General features: G+C 37.8%; 1 protein-coding gene across 3 annotated transcripts in view; it reads right to left on the reverse strand.

Annotated features, from left to right (window-relative positions):
• LOC126260137 (cellular tumor antigen p53-like) overlaps nt 1–20,886 on the reverse strand; it is a 165,865-nt gene that overhangs the window by 5,467 nt on the left and 139,512 nt on the right. For all 3 annotated transcript variants that reach the window (XM_049957386.1, XM_049957387.1, XM_049957388.1), the window contains exon 7: nt 334–544. In XM_049957386.1, the coding sequence (XP_049813343.1) occupies nt 334–544 (211 nt within the window). The remainder of the gene's footprint in view (nt 1–333; nt 545–20,886) is intronic.

A 20,886-nucleotide genomic window follows, 5' to 3' on the forward strand; every position in this document is an offset into this window, starting at 1 on the left:
CTGTGACTCTTAAATGCTCAATATTTTCAGGTGTATGCTTTGCACTGAATGCTAACAAAGTTACAGAAAGCATGGCATGCCTGCTCTAAAAATTGCCACTTAAATACAACACTGAAAGTGTACACACTATGCTGAGAGGAACACTGATCCACTGTTACCAAATGCTAATGTTTGTGGAATATGGTTGACTGAATGGTATCACCTACCTGCCAATGACACATCATATTTTCTGCACTTTCCAGTGTTGCTCTTTATTTCACCTCATCCCTTATAAATGAACATATTTTCCATGCCACTTATTTAATCACAAAATAAAGCAACTAAAGTACTTGCCTTAACAATTGCAGCCTCTCCTGGCTCGGGTTTCACAACTTTTTTGGGAGGTTCATTTGATTCTGTGGTTTTAAAAGGCCTCTTTGTTGCATGCACTTTCTCTTCTTTTATTTTCTTCCCTTCCTTCATTTTCTTCTCTTCTTTCTCCTTATCACGTTTTGGACAGCTACAAACCCGCATATTCATAAACTGCCGCCCAAGAACATCTCCCCTATAAAGAGAAGGTTTTTATATATATTGGCAAATCAACACTTAATATCTGGTTGCTCTCATCAAAAACTAAAATGACCCTTTGGAACAAAAAGACTATGCATCAGAAAATGGTATCCTATCCAAAGATGTGCAACATTTTCCTGACTTGGCTGTCATCATCTCTTTCAACAAAAAATTATTGCCTTTCATTTTTAGGCACTTGTCCACAATCTTCTAATATACCTTGTTACGAAAACAAGCCAGAATTTCCCATATAGCAACATAGTGTATTTTTGCAAGTGCTTAACAGATTGCCTCCAGCATGCCCTAATACCTGCCTTCTCTTGAATTTTAATATTAGTGAGAGGATGATTAAACCAGTTTTTAAGAGTTTAACTGGAGTTCACTAATCAAACCAGAACAGGGTACAAAATCTCTCTTTTGGTTGCACCTTGAAAGGCAGAAATTGGAAGACATCAGCTTGCCCAATGTGCCCCTTTAGTTAAAGGTTACATAGTATACCATATATAAACTGCCTATTGGCTTCTGTCTCGGGTTCTTCGGCCGACGTTCATCTAATGATTTTTCTGACGTTCACCACCGGCAATGGAGGGTGAAGCTTTGACAATGCCAGCCACTCGTGCTGGCGAAACGTCAGAAAAATCATTAGATAAACGTCGGCCGAAGAACCCGAGACAGAAGCCAATAGGCAGTTTGTCAACAAGTGGCCACGAAAGCCTCAACAATTTTGTATACCATATATAATTTTCTCTCTTTAGTTCATTGCATTACAAACTGCAAAAGTAAAAGACAAAAATTTTTGACTTGAGTCAGACAAGTTTGTAAGAATGTCTCATTTGGGCCATAGGAATCTTTCTGGAAATTATCATATAAGGAAGTTATTGAATTTCCAAGTTATTAGAGTAATCTCCACAAAGTAGGTTTTCTTTCCATGCTATCTGACAACAAGTACGCCAGTATTTAATCATTAATCACTGAAATTTTAGTAATGAAATAAGGGACAAGGAATAAGAAAAAACAATTAGTCTACTTTGTTACAGTGTTTCATCAATAGCAACTAGTAAAGAACTAAACAAGTATTATAATATTAAATTTTTCTCAAAACTTAGGCATGCCAGCAAAAAGTACCCATTAAAGTAATGGTTATAGGAGAGGGGAGAGAGGACGAGTTTTATTATGTCAAGATACATAGTGCCTGAATTTACAATCAGTTTATAATTCATAATGAAGTGCTCTCATTTTCTGATAACTGCCACAACTAAATTTAAATGCTCAGTGCAGAAACAGTCCCCACAGTACAACCATTATTCTGTGAATATGAAGAAAGTTAAATAATGAAAGTGTTTCTGGGTTGGTGGGGAAAAAAAAAACTAGCTATACCAAGCAGATAACTTCAAATAATGGCAAATGATGTTTCCATACTTAACTTGCCGAACTGACTTACTAAAGTTTGCAAATGCTTACTCAGTGTTTTGTAACATTCCTTACATAACAATTATTTGTATGTTGAAAAGCATAAACTACTCGGTGAACTTGAATCTCTACTGACATAATTTAACAAATGAATAATGTAAGTACCCTGTGCTATAAAGTGTCAACAAAAGAATGAAATTGAAGCCTGCCAAGAAAATGTTAAAGCTGCACTTAAAATGCTAAACTCAGTGCCTCATCTGCTTCACAGCCTTTAGCATCACATACAGCACACATTGTATTCAATAAATTCATCTGTGACACAAACCTTTAAGACATAATCAAGGATTAACAAAGCCATCTGTTTAAACCTGTCTTGGTGCATTATGATACTTATCCTATACTATTAAAATTAATAAAATTTATATATAATCTAAATTATTGGTATTTACTGTTATTCTTCCTTTTTAAATATTTTGTCAATTTAAAATAATTCTGGTACTGTTAAGATGACACCACCCTCACCCAAGGTGTGAACATGACAACTGTACTTGTCACAACCTCTTCTGAAAGGTGTAAATCATTATCAATCATATTAACAATCAACTATTACTAAAATATTGCTCTACTGGTGAGGTACCATATGCAACTAAACAAGGACTGGAACACATTTGATTTGTTTGTTGCATCATGAGCAGTAGTCACTTGAAGTTGGGAGGCAGCTCACTGTCACAACACAGAACAGACACACAAGACTCACAGACTCCCTTGGCAAGCCTAATTCTCTCATAATGAACCACATCTAATATTTCTGAAAAGTAATGGTCTTGGACAATTGTGCTTCTATCATAAAAAAGAGGAATGAACAAAGACTGTGGCTGTTGAGAGCCTTGTATTCATTTGCAGTGCGATTTTCATTAGTAGCAATATATCCAGAAACAACAAAAGCTCAAAAATGCAAACAGTTTCATTCACTTTAAGTTTTGATGTGTGAAATTTATGGTGCATTACATCCTTATGTCCCCCTTCCAATTGAGTAGAATGTAGTCATAGAATTTTTTTATTGGCAGTATGAAAAGATGAGGTAATAATGAATTAATGATGTTCAATATTAAAGAAGCATGAATTTTTTGGCTAGAATGGCAAAGCATTAGGATACCTGCCACTTAGTTTCATCATAGTCCTAAACTCAGCTTTGACAAAAAAACATAGAATTTGACCAATATTATGGAATATGACTAAACACCGAATTTGGTAAGAAGTAACATCGAATTTGTCAAAAGATGACACCCAATGTGGCAAAAATTAACAGTATGTTTGACAAAAAACATTGAATTTTGGAAATAAATAATAGTAAATTTGGCAAAAGTTTTTACTAATTTGCAAACATAACAACAAATATAATTAAAAACAGCAACAAATCTGACAAAAAATAACACAGACTTTGGGGAAAAGTAATATCAGATGCGGTGAAAGAAAGCACCAAATCTGGCCACAAAACAAAACAATTTCTTCCTCTCCCTAGTCATTACGCATTTTGTAAGAACCTATAATTGCAAACATAACCATCATTTAATTAAACTCTCTTTCTTTGTATGGGATTGGACTGGACAGCTGCTGAGTCTTCTCTACATCTACGTGTACATATACTCCACAAGCCACCATAAGGTGTGTGACAGAGGGTACCCCGAACGACTACTTGTCATTTCCCCTCATGTTCCACTCGCAAATAGAGAGGGAGAAACGACTGTCTGTATGCCTCTGTATGAGCCCTAATTTACTGTATCTTATCTTCATGGTCCTTAAGTATGTTGGCACGAGCAGAACCGTTCAGCAGTCGGCTTCAAATGCCAATTCTCTAAATTTCCTCAATGGTGGTTCCCGAAAAGAATGCTGCCTGGGATTCCCATTTGAGTTCACGAAACACCTCCATAACAATTAAGTATCAATAACAAATCTCGCAGCCCTCCTCTGAATTGCTTGGATGTCTTCCTTCAATCTGACCTGGTACGGATCCCATACAGTCAAGCAGTACTGAAGGTTGCACCAGCGTCCTGTATGTGGTCTCCTTTACAGGTGAACCAATCTTTCTTAAAATTCTCCCAATAAACTGAAGTTGACCATTTGCCTTCCTTACCACAGTTTTCACATGCTTGTTCCAAACTGTATCTCTTTGCAGTGTTATGCCCAGATATTTAAATGACTTGATTGTGTCAAGCTGGACACTAGTAATACTGTGTCTGATCATTACAGGTTTGTTCTTCCTATTCATTTGCATTAACTTTCATTTTTCCACATTTAGGGCTAGCTGCCATTCATCACACCAACTGGGAATTTTGTCTAAGTTTTCTTGTATCTTCCTACACCCATTCAACTTTGACACATTGCTGTACACCACGGCATCATCAGCAAAAACAACTGCAGACTGCAGAAAAGAGAACATTAGCGAACTTATCACACTTCCCTGGGGCACTCATGATGATACCCTTGTCTCTAATGAACACTAGCTGTTGAGGACAACATACTGGGTCCTATTATTTAAGAAGTCTTTGAGCCACTCACATATCTGTGATCTTGTTCCATGTGCTCATACCTTCGTTAACAGCCTGCATTCAGGCACTGAGTCAAGTGCTTTCCGGAAATCTAGAAATACGGACTCTGCCTGTTGCCCTTCATCTGTAGTTCCATTAATCATGTGAGAAAATGGCAAGCTGAGTTTCACATGAGCATGCTGATTCATGGACATAAGCTGCTTAGCTTCAAGAAAATTTATTACATTAGAACTGAGAATGTGTTCATGGATTCTGCAGCAAACAGAAGTTAGGGATATTGGTCTGTAATTTTGCAGGTCCATTTCTTTACCGTTCTTATACACTGGAGTCACCTATGCTTTTGTCCAGCCACTTGGGACTTTGTGCTGGGCGAGAGATTCACGATAAATGCAAGCTAGGTAAGGGGCCAATGCCGTAGAGTACTCTTTGTAAAACTGAACTGGTATTCCATCTGGACCTGGTGATTTACTTGTTTTCAAATCTTTAAGTTACTTCTCTATCCATGTATGCTTATTTCTATATCGTCCACAGGGAGTCTGTCCAATAATCAAATAATGGTATCTTTGTACGGTTTTCCTGTGTGAACGTTTTCTTGAGCATGAAATTAAAAACTTCAGCTTTTGTTTTGCTATGTTCAACTGCCACACCAGATTGGCCAACAAGGGACTGAATGGAAGCCTTAGGCCCTCTTAGTGATTTCACATCCAACCAGAATTTGCTTGGGTTCTCTGCCAGATCTTTTGCTATGGTGGGACAGTGGTAGTAGTTGTATGCTTCGTGCATAGATCTTTTCACAGACGCTCGACTCTCTACTAACCTTTGTTTGTCATCGTCTGTGAGTCCCCTTTTGAACCTAGAGCGCAACAGCCTTTGCTTCCTAAGCATCTTACAAATTTCATTATTAAAACAAGGTGGGCCTTTTCCATCCTTTATCCACTTTACTAGGCACGTCACTCTCCAGACCACCATTTACAATCTTCTTAAACTTTGCCCATAATTCCTCTACATCCATCTTACTGGTACTAAGTGTTGCCAGTTCACTGTCTAAGTAAGATGTTAATAACTGCTCATCTGCTCTATCTAGCAGAAACACTCTCACAGCCTTCTTGTATGATTTACTAACTTTTGTAATCGTAGTTGCTACAATGACAACATGATTGCTAATCCCCATTTCTATGGTGACACTGTCAGTAAGTTCCGGCCTATTTGTAGCTACAAGGTCTAAGATATTTCCACTGTGTGTGGGCTGCCAAACTAGCTGCTCAAGACAATGTTCAAAGTATTTCGCATGACTGTCTGTCTGTATCCCCTGCAGTGAATTCATAGACATCCCAGTCTATACTCAGCAGTTAAAAGTCACCTCTAACTAGTATTCCATGATCTGAATATTTACACCCTATTGACTGTAGACTTACTTTGAAATGCCACAGCAGAATCGGATGGCAGGTAAAAACATCCAACAATTAACTTAGTTGTTATATGTGACCAGATGAATTCACTGTCTCCCATGAATTACATATTCTAAAAACCTACCAAGACAATCCACCCAGCATTTTGAGCCTTGGTTTAAACCATACAAACTCTTCAGCAGTTAAACATACACATCCCGTACCACCTTCATAGTCTTCTGGTTGATACACTTGAATTTTGTTCCTTCAAAATACCATTCGAAATGCAGTCCTTAATCAAACTGCCTTATACACCAATCATGTCTGGAGACTAGATATCTACTCTGTAGGAATCAGCATGGGTTTCGAAAAAGACGGTCGTGCGAAACTCAGCTCGCGCTATTCGTCCACAAGACTCAGAGGGCCATTGACATGGGTTCACAGGTAGATGCTGTGTTTCTTGACTTCCGCAAGGCGTTCGATACAGTTCCCCACAGTTGTTTAATGAACAAAGTAAGAGTATATGGACTATCAGACCAATTGTGTGATTGGATTGAAGAGTTCCTAGATAACAGAATGCAGCATGTCATTCTCAATGGAGAGAAGTCTTCCGAAGTAAGAGTGATTTCAGGTGTGCCGCAGGGTAGTGTCATAGGACTGTTGCTATTCACAATATACATAAATGACCTTGTGGATGACATCGGAAGTTCACTGAGGCTTTTTGCAGATGATGCTATGGTGTATCGAGAGGTTGTAACAATGGAAAGTTGTACTGAAATGCAGGAGGATCTGCAGCGAATTGACGCATGGTGCAGGGAATGGCAATTGAATCTCAATGTAGACAAGTGTAATGTGCTGCGAATACATAGAAAGATAGATCCCTTATCATTTAGCTACAAAATAGCAGGTCAGCAACTGGAAGCAGTTAATTCCATAAATTATCTGGGAGTACGCATTAGGAGTGATTTAAAATGGAATGATCATATAAAGTTGATCGTCAGTAAAGCAGATGCCAGACTGAGATTCATTGGAAGAATCCTAAGGAAATGCAATCCGAAAACAAAGGAAGTAGGTTACAGTACGCTTGATCGCTCACTGCTTGAATACTGCTCAGCAGTGTGGGATCCGTACCAGATAGGGTTGATAGAAGAGATAGAGAAGAGATAGAGAAGATCCAACGGAGAGCAGCGCGCTTCGTTATAGGATCATTTATTAATCGCGAAAGCGTTACGGAGATGATAGATAAACTCCAGTGGAAGACTCTGCGGGAGAGACGCTCAGTAGCTCGGTACGGGCTTTTGTTAAAGTTTCGAGAACATACCTTCACCGATGAGTCAAGCAGTATATTGCTCCCTCCTACGTATATCTTGCGAAGAGACCATGAGGATAAAATCAGAGAAATTAGAGCCCACACAGAAGCATACCGACAATCCTTCTTTCCACGAACGATACGAGACTGGAATAGAAGGGAGAACCGATAGAGGTACCCAGGGTACCCTCCGCCACACACCGTCAGGTGGCTTGCGGAGTATGGATGTAGATGTAGATGTTGAATTGCAACACACACTCAACAGAGCTCCTGTTATCTCAGATCTTTCTGCAGGGCTAAATGTGTCGATGTAATCTTATTTTTTGGTATATATCAAACCTTTTCATTATTTACATTTAATACTGTAGCAAAAACACATCAATTTTTAATTATCTTATTCGTTTCAGTTTTGTAAGCTAATTTCCATGTTTTATTTTTTACCACAGGATTCATTTCTTCTTCTATTACTTTCTTCCATTCTTTAAACTTTTCTGACTGCACTGCTTCTTTATAATTCGTTGGCATTAAAAAAAAAAAATCATTGTTCTTGGTCAGTGGCGTGAATCTTCACTGAAACATGACACTTTCTTCAAATATCACCTCTCACTTAAATTATAGCTTCCTTTGTGTTTATGTCTTACTTCCAAGTTGCTCTCAAATTGCCCTCAAATTCATGCAAATGATTGCTAACCTTTCTGTTACTCTTCACTATATCTTATTTCATTCAATCTCATTAAATGTCCTTTTCAAAATCAGCATTTTCACATTCAGTTTCTGCAATACCTTCCTTTTTGACTACATCTGATGTATCCACAACCCTTTTTGTCCCTTAAGTAAGTGGTTTCTGTATTAGTTGAATTGTACATCTCTACATACACACACATGCTTCTACAGAACAATAAAAATGATTCCCACAACTATTATAATCAACCACATATCCAATTTGATGATTTAGAACAAATTACTTCTGTCTTTATGTGGGTATCCATGCACAGCGTTCTGTTCCAGGTGTCACCAAATTATCAAAAGAAACTACCTTTTTCAAAAATATCCCAATTCAAGTTTTACCTTTCATATTCATGGGACCAATACAATTCAGAGTGTATGTTGCAGCCAGAATTTCCTAATTCCACAATGCTTTTGGTAGGTTTTCAGCAGAGCGGGGCAGAACCAAGAACATGCTATCTCGTGTATGATTCTATTTTCCCCCCCTCAGCAACTCCATTCTCTGGAAATGTTTATGGCACAATAATTGAATGTCCAGTCCAACAGTCTTTTTTTTTTTTTTTTTTTTTTTTTGGGTGTGGGGGCAGTGTAGGGGTGGGGGTTGACAAGCTTCACAGTCAAATGATAAAAGTTCATTTTCACCACTGGATGCGGCAACAGCTATGGCAATATCATTTTTGAAAAATACCCACAGCTTTCCACAGTTTTCAATTATTTGGCCTATTACTTTTTGAGCAGCTTTCTTAACAGAAAGTAAAAATAAGTTATTAGATCCACTTGAACAAAACATAAAATTTCAACATATGGTGCCATCCATTTTTGTCCACTGAATATCTGTACACCAATTCGGTCTGCACCAAATGCTTCAATATTTTTACATAATTTTTAGCATTATGTTTCTCGGAGTTTCAAATGGCTCACACATAGTGTACCAATCATGCTCATTTGTTATATGATGCATCGCACCATTGTCCATGTAACATCTGACACAGTCCTGTTTGTTTACAAATGCAGAAAAATTGTTGCATCTCACCATTGAAACTTTCTTCTCAATTTTTCAAGTACCTGTGTAGCTACAATTTCGTCAACTTCCCATTGGTGTTACACAGGCTGATAACATAGCACAGTTCTTTCTTTTCTCTATGCTAGGACATTTATTCGAGTGATTGCTCTTTTTCTTAAATCTAAAACAAACCAAACTTATGTTTCATTATTTTGATATGTGACACACTTCACCATATGAAAATCATTTTCTATCTTCATTTTATCATTTCTGTAGCAATTCTTTCATCGTCATGATCGATTGGCTGACAGACGATCAAGTACAATATTTTGTTCCTCAGGGGTATGCTGTTGGAGACATTATGTGTAGAAGTGAAAGAAAGAATGGAGGTGTCCTAATATTTGTTAAAGATAGTATAATGTTTACTAAAATAGATGTTAGCTCTTACTGTGCAGAACTAGATGGAGAACTTAGCTGTATAAGACTAAACGTAGAGAATACTATAATTGTTAGCCTATATAGATCACCAGGAGGAGATGTAAATACATTTTTCGAAAGATTTGAGCTGCTTATGAGGAAAATACTAAAATCTAACATAAAACTAATTATCTGTGGCGATTTAAACGCTGAAATGGCCAACAGTGATGAACATGTTACTAGAACGTTTTTTTAATATCTTAAGATCACTAAATTTACAATGTACAAATTACACACCAACACGGGATAAGGCATGCTTAGATACTATTATAGTAAATTTTTCTAGAGATATGTACGACGTCAGACTTGCCAGTGGAGCCCTAGCTAATCATGAACCATTGATTTTAACATTCTCCTGTGATCAGTTGCCTAAATCAGACAAATCAGTCAGAATCAAGTCTAATGCCACACGGGTAAGAGGGCAGAAAGATGAATATATTAATTTATTTATTGAAAGAATATCTTATGTTAACTGGGACTTTGTATACAACACACAACTTGGAAAGGGCGCTGGTGAAATGGTGTTTAACAAATTCCTGGAAATACTCATAGAGTTACGGTACTCCTGCTCACCATTAATCAAAAGTAGCCCTAAGCATAAACAGAAAAACAAACAGCTAAAATGGTATACAGATGAGCTAGCTCTCACTAGGGAGGAGATGCTCAGACTGTACAGAATATATAAAAATTCTTGTAAACAAGGACCTGAGCTAGATAATACTTCTTATAGAGCCTATCTAAAATGTAAAAAAAATCTACAAAGACAAACTGTCCTTGGCCAAAAAACAAGCATGTGAACATTACATTGAAAGTGCTCCCAACAAATGTAAAGCAGCATGGGATATCATCAACCAATATAATTCACAAACCCATACAAAAGATGCAATGCTGGTCCCAGAAGAAGTAAATAATTACTTCCTAACCTCAGTGAGTGAGCTGAAAAACAAAATCAAGCAAAATGGCACTTGTGCACTAGATCATCTTGGTGCCGTGCCCCATAGTATGTATACTTTCCACTGGAATGTTGTCACCCCCAGAGGATATTGTAAAAGCTGTGGCAAGGTTCACCAACTCCAAAAGTATGGACTGTTATTGGTTTTCTAACTATGTAATGAAAAAAATAATACACCTTATCTGTCAACTTCTTTCTTTCATTTTTAATGTTTGTTTAGAATCTGGAGTTTTCCCAGATGCACTCAAAACTGCTAAAGTAATACCAGTCTTTAAAAAGCGAGATAAGCATCTGCCCCAAAACTATCAACCAGTTTCTATTGTCCCAATTTTCTCTAAAGTTTTTGAATATGTAATGTACAGTCAACTAAATAACTATTTTGATAAGCATGATCTCCTCTCCAACAGACAGTTTGCATATCAGCATGGTAAAAACACCACTACTGCTGTCACTGAAGTTGTTAACCAGGTGTTAACTGCATTCAAAAATAAGGATATAGTATCAGTCGTACTGTGCGATCTTAGCAAAGCCTTCGACTGCATACCATCTAACACCCTACTTGCAAAACTGGAATTTTATGGCATACACAAACCATCTTTGAATGTAATCGAATCATACTTAAGTAACAGGAGACAGTATGTATCAATTAAAAATAGATGCTCCTCACTGAAGGAAGTTCGGACTGGAGTGCCTCAGGGCTCGGTCCTAGGTCCTTTTCTGTTTATCATTGCAATTAATGACTTACCTTACCATGTAGGAGCAAATTCAGTTGTGTGTTATGCAGATGATACAACGTTGCTCAATACACACCATGACACAACAGAACTGCATCAGGCAACACAGGAAAAACTAGAACTAGTAATGGATTGGTTTTCTTCTAATGAACTCCTGTGTAATCCTGATAAAACACAAGAACTAATACTGGGTTTAACTACAGCTGTTGAAAGCAAATCAATAAAATTGTTAGGATTCCACATTGACTCAAAATTAAACTGGGAGGAACACATTAGCCATATCTGCAAGAGAATAGCAAGAGTGTGTTATCTCATCTGGAGACTGACAGATGTAGTCACTGATGAGTATCTAAAGGTGGTATATTTTGGCCTCTTTCAGTCACACATTTCCTACGGCATATTGTTATGGGGAAATTCTTGCTTTGTCAGTGAAATTCTGAAAATTCAAAAAAAGTAATCAGAATAATAAGCAAAGCTAAGCCCAAGGAACACTGCCGTCCCCTCTTTATCAAGCACATGATATTAACTGTGGTGAATCTATACATCTACACAGCACTGCTTTATGTCAAAAGCAACTTAAATGAGTTCGAGACCAGAGAGAACATACATCCCCACAACACCAGAGGCAAACTGGACTTTGACATACCAAGACACAGACTCGCAAAGATTGCAAACTCACACAAAATAATGAGTTTAAAACTCTTCAATAAACTTCCAGCATCTGCTCGGTCACTGACCAATAATATTTTCAAACGTAAGGTTTATGACTGGCTTCTCAAACACCCATTTTATAAGATAACAGAATATTTTGAAATAAGCATTGGCATTAGTATATAAGAATATTCCTAAAAGAAAAGGAATTAAATTGTAAAAACTTTACTGTAAAGTTATTGTTAATTGTATATTTAATGTTCAGGCCTATTCCGCTGTAAGTGGTCAATGGTGAATAAACTGAATACTGAATTATTCTCAACTCAATTGAATCATCAATTCTGTAACTTTTCCCATGTTTTCTCTCAGAATATAAATTGTTCCATGTAAGGTGAATATAATCAAACTCACTGGGCAAATTTTGCAAAAATCACCCACGAAGGTCACCACCAGGAAAGTTGAACTTTTATTCCATAATTCTTGGCTAGATGGCCCTGCATACCATTGGACACTTCCCACATGATAATATGAAACTTGTGTCTATGTGAAGCAATCTTTCTGGCTGAGCAAATGTCAAATCTTATGCAGCTGGCCCCAAGTCACTTTGGCAGTCTTGCATTCCCCAATGTGAAGTAAAGGCTCCGTGTCAAGTGACAGAATTAGGTGTTTTCTTGCCTTTCCATTTGTCTTGATTCATATAGAGATTTTGAGCCCTTCATCTGGTTTAAACAATTTACTATTAATAACATCAAAAAGTTTGTCACACACTAAAATAATTCTCATTACAGCTCTTCAGGTTTCCCAATTTTCTTTGCCAGTCAGCTTTTCAATATGCTGTGTTCCATCTGCTATCCTCTTGTTTTTTGTACTTCTACAAAGTCCAGTTACCATCAAAATCAGTTGTAAAAGAAATTTTTTATTTTAAAAACTCATAGGTAAAACAATATTGGTGAGATGACATGAAAATATAAACATCAAATACAGAATTGTGTAAATTCTTAATAATAAATACTGAAACTAATGGACAACTGCGGCAAATTGGGTTTTTGACAGTCGATAAACTAAAACCTAAAATAACATCTGCTAACTCACGATAATAATAAATCAGTTGCCCTACTGTATACATCTCAATGTAAAAATAAATCAATACTGAAAGCCAAAAGTTTAAACAATAAAACCTATGTGACATAACAGTAGATCCTTCTGCACATGTTCCAGTATGAGTGATGTTCAAACATATTTACTGCGATTGTCAACTACTTGAGATACAACATCAGTAGAATCCCCGTTCAAAATAACAGCTCCCAAAACCTACAGAACTACATCACGACCCTTTCACTCTTCTACTTAAAAAAATGAGCTGCATCAACTTCCACTACCACCCCATATTCCCCTAGGGTTTATGAATTTAATCGTACTTCTTTACAGGATGAAACCCAATCTATTACTGCCCAGTGTGTAGGACTCTTAACAAAAGTAGTACGTCAACATAACTATAACACAGAAACAGAGTCTTAATCTCTTTCCCGGTATCCCCTCACCACTTCCTTCAGTCCATGCAACTGCTTTCAATAATTTGCAATAATAGTCAGTCTGTGTCCACTGTAGTCTGTGTTTGGGTGTCTGATTGGTTGGTGTGTGTGTGTGTGTACTTTTACTAGAAAAGAGAAAGAGCTTGAAAGCTGGTGTGAATGGTGATTCCTGTTACGTGTTTCTAGGTTCCACACATCGGTCCGCTATAGGTGAGTGGTTGCCTTTCCCAGTTTTATGTATGTTCCACCCAGAAATATCCAATATTGTCATATTACTACCACATATATTACATCTACGATACTCTCTGATGATACCTTAACTAATTTAAAAATTTTATTGTTGACTCCTCAGTTTCCACTTGACTCCACAACATACAATTATTAAATATTAATTCTGAACCAGTTTGAGAAGATTACACTGCAAGGTCATGCACCAATGAAACAAAATAATGAAATGAGGGAAAGAAGCAAAGAAATACAACAAAGGAGGAATATGTTATGTAAGACAGAAAATGAGTTTCAGTCACTGAAAGGAACTAGCAAACTGGGCAAAAATTATCTTTTGGAAAAGAAAATTTGTTTGTATATAAGTCAAAGTTCTCTTATTACTAGGACAACCAAAGATAATATTTAATCTCTGGATGCTACATGCTTCAACTCATTAACAAATGACACCACATAGCATATAATGTCTCAAAGCTGATGGATGGTATTGAACATTCCAGTTGACCCAAACATCCACAGACATGAAGCAGAAAACAACTAAGAGTTTGAATAATTTCAGGTCACAATCTTCAAAGACTATTAACGTATATATAATAAGACTGAAAAGACTGACACTTTCACACATATAATGAGGAAAGACAGATACCATCTGGGTAACTTTTTATGTTCACTCAGGTTGGTCGCAGCCTCAGTTACAGATAATATCTTAAGATCCACATTCAAGAGAAAGTGTGCTTTTTCGAGCATGGTCTGGCGAGTGTCAACTTTAAGGAGTCATAAAAACCAGACCATAATTGGGAGAAATATTTCCTTTATGCAATTTAAAGATTCAACCTTTTTCTGTTTGCAGGCGGATTTTCATTATTTTCTGATTAGTCGTTTCATCGCAATAATGTGAAATGCAAGATACTGTGATTGAGCTTACCATTGTAGCTGTTGTGGCAGACAGAGCACAGTGGTAAGGCTTGAACTTTTGTTGTTTGCACTGCATGTCATTACCAATGAACACGCCCTGTGTTTGTCAGTTAAAAGGTTGTAAAGCAATGAAGTTAGGAGATGTAATCTATGCGAGGCTGTGGAGGGGCATAGTTATTCATCCATGCTGTTGCTGTTGTAATGTGTGAGAAGCACAAATTAACCAGAGAAGGATGGCAGTTTCAAACTAGTATTCCAATACAGTGCTGCAGCATTCAGTTGTTGTGGGGAGAGGGCAATAATGTTGTTCTGGTCTTCAGTCCTGAGACTGGTTTGATGCAGCTCTCCATGCTACTCTATCCTGTGCAAGCTTCTTCATCTCCCAGTACCTACTGCAACCTACATCCTTCTGAATCTGCTTAGTGTATTCATCTCTTGGTCTCCCTCTACGATTTTTACCCTCCACGCTGCCCTCCAATGCTAAATTTATGATCCCTTGATGCCTCAAAACATGTCCTACCAACCGATCCCCTCTTCTAGTCAAGTTGTGCCACAAACTTCTCTTCTCCCCAATCCTATTCAATACCTCTTCATTAGTTACGTGATCCACCCACCTTATCTTCAGCATTCTTCTGTAGCACCACATTTCGAAAGCTTCTATTCTCTTCTTGTCCAAACTAGTTATCGTCCATGTCTCACTTCCATACATGGCTACACTCCATACAAATACTTTCAGAAACGACTTCCTGACACCTAAATCTATACTCGATGTTAACAAATTTCTCTTCTTGAGAAACGCTTTCCTTGCCATTGCCAGTCTACATTTTATATCCTCTCTACTTCGACCATCATCGGTTATTTTACTCCCTAAATAGCAAAACTCTTTTACTACTTTAAGTGTCTCATTTCCTAATCTAATTCCCTCAGCATCACCCGACTTAATTCGACCACATTCCATTATCCTTGTTTTGCTTTTGTTGATGTTCATCTTATATCCTCCTATCAAGACACTGTCCATTCCGTTCAACTGCTCTTCCAAGTCCTTTGCTGTCTCTGACAGAATTACAATGTCATCGGCGAACCTCAAAGTTTTTACTTCTTCTCCATGAATTTTAATACCTACTCCGAATTTTTCTTTTGTTTCCTTTACTGCTTGCTCAATATACAGATTGAATAACATCGGGGAGAGGCTACAACCCTGTCTCACTCCCTTCCCAACCACTGCTTCCCTTTCATGTCCCTCGACTCTTATAACTGCCATCTGGTTTCTGTACAAATTGTAAATAGCATTTCGCTCCCTGTATTTTACCCCTGCCACCTTCAGAATTTGAAAGAGAGTATTCCAGTCAACATTGTCAAAAGCTTTCTCTAAGTCTACAAATGCTAGAAACGTAGGTTTGCCTTTTCTTAATCTTTCTTCCAAGATAAGTCGTAAGGTCAGTATTGCCTCACGTGTTCCAACATTTCTACGGAATCCAAACTGATCTTCCCCTAGGTCGGCTTCTACCAGTTTTTCCATTCGTCTGTAAAGAATTCGCGTTAGTATTTTGCAGCTGTGGCTTATTAAACTGATAGTTCGGTAATTTTCACATCTGTCAACACCTGCTTTCTTTGGGATTGGAATTATTATATTCTTCTTGAAGTCTGAGGGTATTTCGCCTGTCTCATACATCGTGCTCACCAGATGGTAGAGTTTTGTCATGACTGGCTCTCCCGAGGCTATCAGTAGTTCTAATGGAATGTTGTCTACTCCGGGGGCCTTGTTTCGACTCAGGTCTTTCAGTGCTCTGTCAAACTCTTCACACAGTATCGTATCTCCCATTTCATCTTCATCTACATCCTCTTCCATTTCCATAATATTGTCCTCAAGTACATCGCCCTTGTATAAGCCCTCTATATACTCCTTCCACCTTTCTGCCTTCCCTTCTTTGCTTAGAACTGGGTTGCCATCTGAGCTCTTGATATTCATACAAGTGGTTCTCTTCTCTCCAAAGGTCTCTTTAATTTTCCTGTAGGCAGTATCTATCTTACCCCTAGTGAGACAAGCCTCTACATCCTTACATTTGTCCTCTAGCCATCCCTGCTTAGCCATTTTGCACTTCCTGTCGATTTCATTTTTGAGACGTTTGTATTCCTTTTTGCCTGCTTCATTTACTGCATTTTTATAATTTCTCCTTTCATCAATTAAATTCAATATTTCTTCTGTTACCCAAGGATTTCTATTAGCCCTCGTGTTTTTACCTACTTGATCGTCTGCTGCCTTCAACACTTCATCCCTCAGAGCTACCCATTCTTCTTCTACTGTATTTCTTTCCCCCATTCCTGTCAATTGTTCCCTTATGCTCTCCCTGAAACTCTCTACAACCTCTGGTTCTTTCAGTTTATCCAGGTCCCATCTCCTTAAATTCCCACGTTTTTGCAGTTTCTTCAGTTTCAATCTGCAGTTCATAACCAATAGATTGTGGTCAGAATCCACATCTGCCCCAGGAAATGTCTTACAATTTAAAACCTGGTTCCTAAATCTCTGTCTTACCATTATATAATCTATCTGAAACCTGTCAGTATCTCCAGGCTTCTTCCATGTATACAGCCTCCTTTCATGATTCTTGAACCAAGTGTTAGCTATGATTAAGCTATGCTCTGTGCAAAACTCTACAAGGCGGCTTCCTCTTTCATTCCTTCCCCCCAATCCATATTCACCTACTATGTTTCCTTCTCTCCCTTTTCCTACTGATGAATTCCAGTCACCCATGACTACTAAATTTTCGTCTCCCTTCACTACCTGAATAATTTCTTTTATCTCGTCATACATTTCATCTATTTCTTCATCATCTGCAGAGCTAGTTGGCATATAAACTTGTACTACTGTAGTAGGCATGGGCTTTGTGTCTATCTTGGCCACAATAATGCGTTCACTATGCTGTTTGTAGTAGCTAACCCGCACTCTGGAAAACTATAAATGAACCTACCTTAAATGCTTTCATGGCTGTATGAGGTCTTTCTGCTGATATTGCAGTCATCTACTCTGATCAACAAAAGTTTCATTGCTATCTCAAGAGAGGGAGTCTTTGCACACACCTCTTTTAAAGTTTGTGCAAATTATTCCTTGAATTTCTCCTTACATTATGGGAACACTTTTTAGTGGAGAACAACAAAAGTGTAAAGTCCTGTTTATCTTAAAAATTCTTGCTTTCCTCTGCTATCTTGTTCTAGACTAAGGCCGCAATCAAGTTCAATGACGTTTAATTCATAGCATATGACAGTAAATTCCTCATATGACGTGACATTAGATGGAAGCTGTACATTTCTGCTTTCCATTCATTCAGAAATTGAATCATCCTGCCATTTCACAGAAGACTTTCAGGGGATTTACATCATTGTGTGATATGGAGTCTGCTCTATAACTATCACAGACCTGTACTGACAATTTTTCCAGAACACTCCTAAACCTATCTTCATAGTGTCTGGCAGTCATCTCAGAAAGTTAATCTGCATCTCCTCCTTTTTTGCCAATAAAACATATACCATCATTTTGCACGAACCCATTTTTGTTCCCAATGTGATAGATTACAAGCATTTTTCCAGATTTGAACAGAGTTTGAATTCTTGCTTTCCAGCCATGCCACTCTTTAACACTTCCCCTGACATAACCATACACATCTGCTGATGCACAAGGCATTTTTGTACCTGTCAGCCAAACTTCGCACCTCACAAACTGTCATCAGTGGAACAAATAGTCCACCCAGTGTTTGACAAGAACCTTAATTTCCGCAAGAACTCTTTTTTCCTGCTACTCAGTTACTTTCAATCAGCACACATTTTTTGTTTAAATTTTTGTATCTGAAGTCCAATTTCAGAACAGTACACCAAAGAGTTGTTTCACTCATATACGTAAAGTCTTCCAGTCAGTCTTCCACTTTTTCAATACAGTTGCTACTGTTGGAAACTGCTTTTTCACAATGTAGTCGTGGATTTTCCTTGTTTATGAATCGCGCAATGCAAACATCTGTTTCCTGCCAGTACTCATTTTTTGGTGAGACAAGACTAGAAGTTCCTCTGTATTCACTGGTTACCACAGACTTTTCACAACTCCATAAATGAAGTATGGTTTCACACTAGTACCAAACAATGAATGGCAGTGTGATTGCTTCCTACCTGACAGGAACACCCAATGTAAAGACTGCAGCAATGAACAACAGAAACAGTGTTCAGGGGTCCGACAACATAGCACATGCGAGCACACGACAGATAAGGACACACGAGCAAATAAATTAAGCATGTTATATTATAGCTTTATGCACAGTTACGTTCACTAAAACATAACAGCTATGAAAGGCAACAACAGAGCTAACATTTACAATTTTCATTTTGTTCATACGAATATGAGCTCAATTACAGAGGGCAATTATTATGGAGTGGATAATTATAAAAGATAAAAAATGAGTAAATAGTACAAAGCTGATTGTAGCATGACAAAACATACATACAGTGGCAGTATAAAAATAAGAAAGTGAATCATAAAGCAATTTATACCAGTAACCTGAATAAATATAAAATGTTTCTCAGATGGTGTCTACCTTTCTTTATTGCAGTTTTTCACTTTTAAATATGTATCAGCAGTGCCGGAATTTTACCTTTGGAATGTAAGTAGTGGCTAGGCATTCAGACTCCTTGTAATTTTAAACAGAGATAAGGACTGACAATTACAGATATTTAGGAAACCTATCAACACAGATATAGAAATCAACAAGTTGTCATATCACACAAGACAAAATAAGACTAAATCAGACTGTAGGTAGTTTTCGTTGTCAGAAATAATCTTTTCTCGGTGTACTAAAATGTTCAGAACCACTTTCTTGTATAAAGGTGTTGAAAGCTATTTGCGTTTAAGTACTTGTCAGTGTGTTTTGGTTTCTTGTACGCTGAGTGACTAAGCAGGCCTCCTGCCCTCTGTTAAACTAAACCATCCAAGAATGGTAACTTGACATCTGTCTTCATTTCAACAGTAAATTTAATGTTGGAATAAACATTGTTCATGCCATCGACAAATTGCATAGCTGCATTTTGATCATGAGACCATATCAAGGTGTTGTCAATGTACTGTAGGAAGAAAGATGGACACAATGCTGCAGCGTTCAGAGCTTGCTACACAAATAGACCCATGAAGAAAAGCTAGCAACAGTCAGAGACAGTGGGGATCCCACAACTGTCCCATCTGTCAATGCACAATATTCATTGCAGTATATAGAGTATGTTGTCATTGGAGCATTGTGGAACAGCTTGAATATCCCAGGTGAAAACTGTTGGGGCAGAAGGTTCACCAGCCCCCTCGTAAAAAAAAAAAAAAAAAAAAAAAAAAAAAAAAAAAAAAAAAAAAAAAAAGAGGACACTACATCCTCACTAATCATTACGTACTTTGGCCTACCTTCCTGTCCTTGAGTGTGTCAACAAATGTGTTGTGGGTTAACAAAATGGTGTTCACAATGACCCACTCTAAGTGTTAATAACCCTGCCAGATGTTCTGCAAGTCTGTGCATGGGCTGATTGTACTAACAATGGGCCTATGAGGGATGCCTCCCCTGCATCTTTTTGGCAATCTGTAAAGCCTGGGAGGTCTGGCAGTGTACGGCATTAATAATATCTTCACATCTCCATCTGGTACAACAGAGTCATTATATAACTGTCCTGTCTTTCTGACAGTGACCTGTGTCAGATCGTGACTACGATTCCAGTATGTATCACACACTAATAAATGTAGCATTTTCAGGTGGAAGTCTTCAATGTTCAGAACCACAGCATCACTTCCTTTATTGCTGGCAAGACAATCGATCCACATGTTTACTCAATAAGTCCAGGACATGTTGTTGCTCTTGGTCAATTTTAGGTGTAAGTGAAGACATCACACTAACCACCAGCTGCATACTAGCAAAAGCTAGACCACTGAAGTCTAATATGTGCCAGGATAAATGATATGGCTTAAGCTGATTATGTGAGAAGGACTTGGTTGTCTTGCACCCACTAAATGAAAACATCACTGTGGTTCTGAACACTGAAAACAACCACCTGCATGTGCTTCATTTATTAGTGGAATATTAGTCATGATCCAACACAGGACATCATCAGAATGATAGGAAAGTTATTGAAGGACTCTGGTATGCCATATGAAATGACAAAGAAATGAATGCTGTGTGCTGGCAGACCTCCAAGGCTTTATGGATTGCCAAATATACACAAGGAAAATGTCCCTTTGTATACCAGAAAGCATTATTTTTTATGTCAGCCACCTACAGTCTGAATTTCAGCACTTGAGATGCACGCTCAGGGAAAATGGTTTCGTTAAGGGAAACATTACAAATGTGTCAGGTGTGACTGAAGGACGCCTAGTAAATCGGTGGAAGAGATCAATATAGCTGCATTCCTTACGTACTATGGGGGCAAGATTAGCAAGATAGGTTGTGTGCTGCAC

Source organism: Schistocerca nitens, chromosome 5, assembly GCF_023898315.1.
Source record: "Schistocerca nitens isolate TAMUIC-IGC-003100 chromosome 5, iqSchNite1.1, whole genome shotgun sequence".
NCBI lineage: Eukaryota > Metazoa > Arthropoda > Insecta > Orthoptera > Acrididae > Schistocerca > Schistocerca nitens.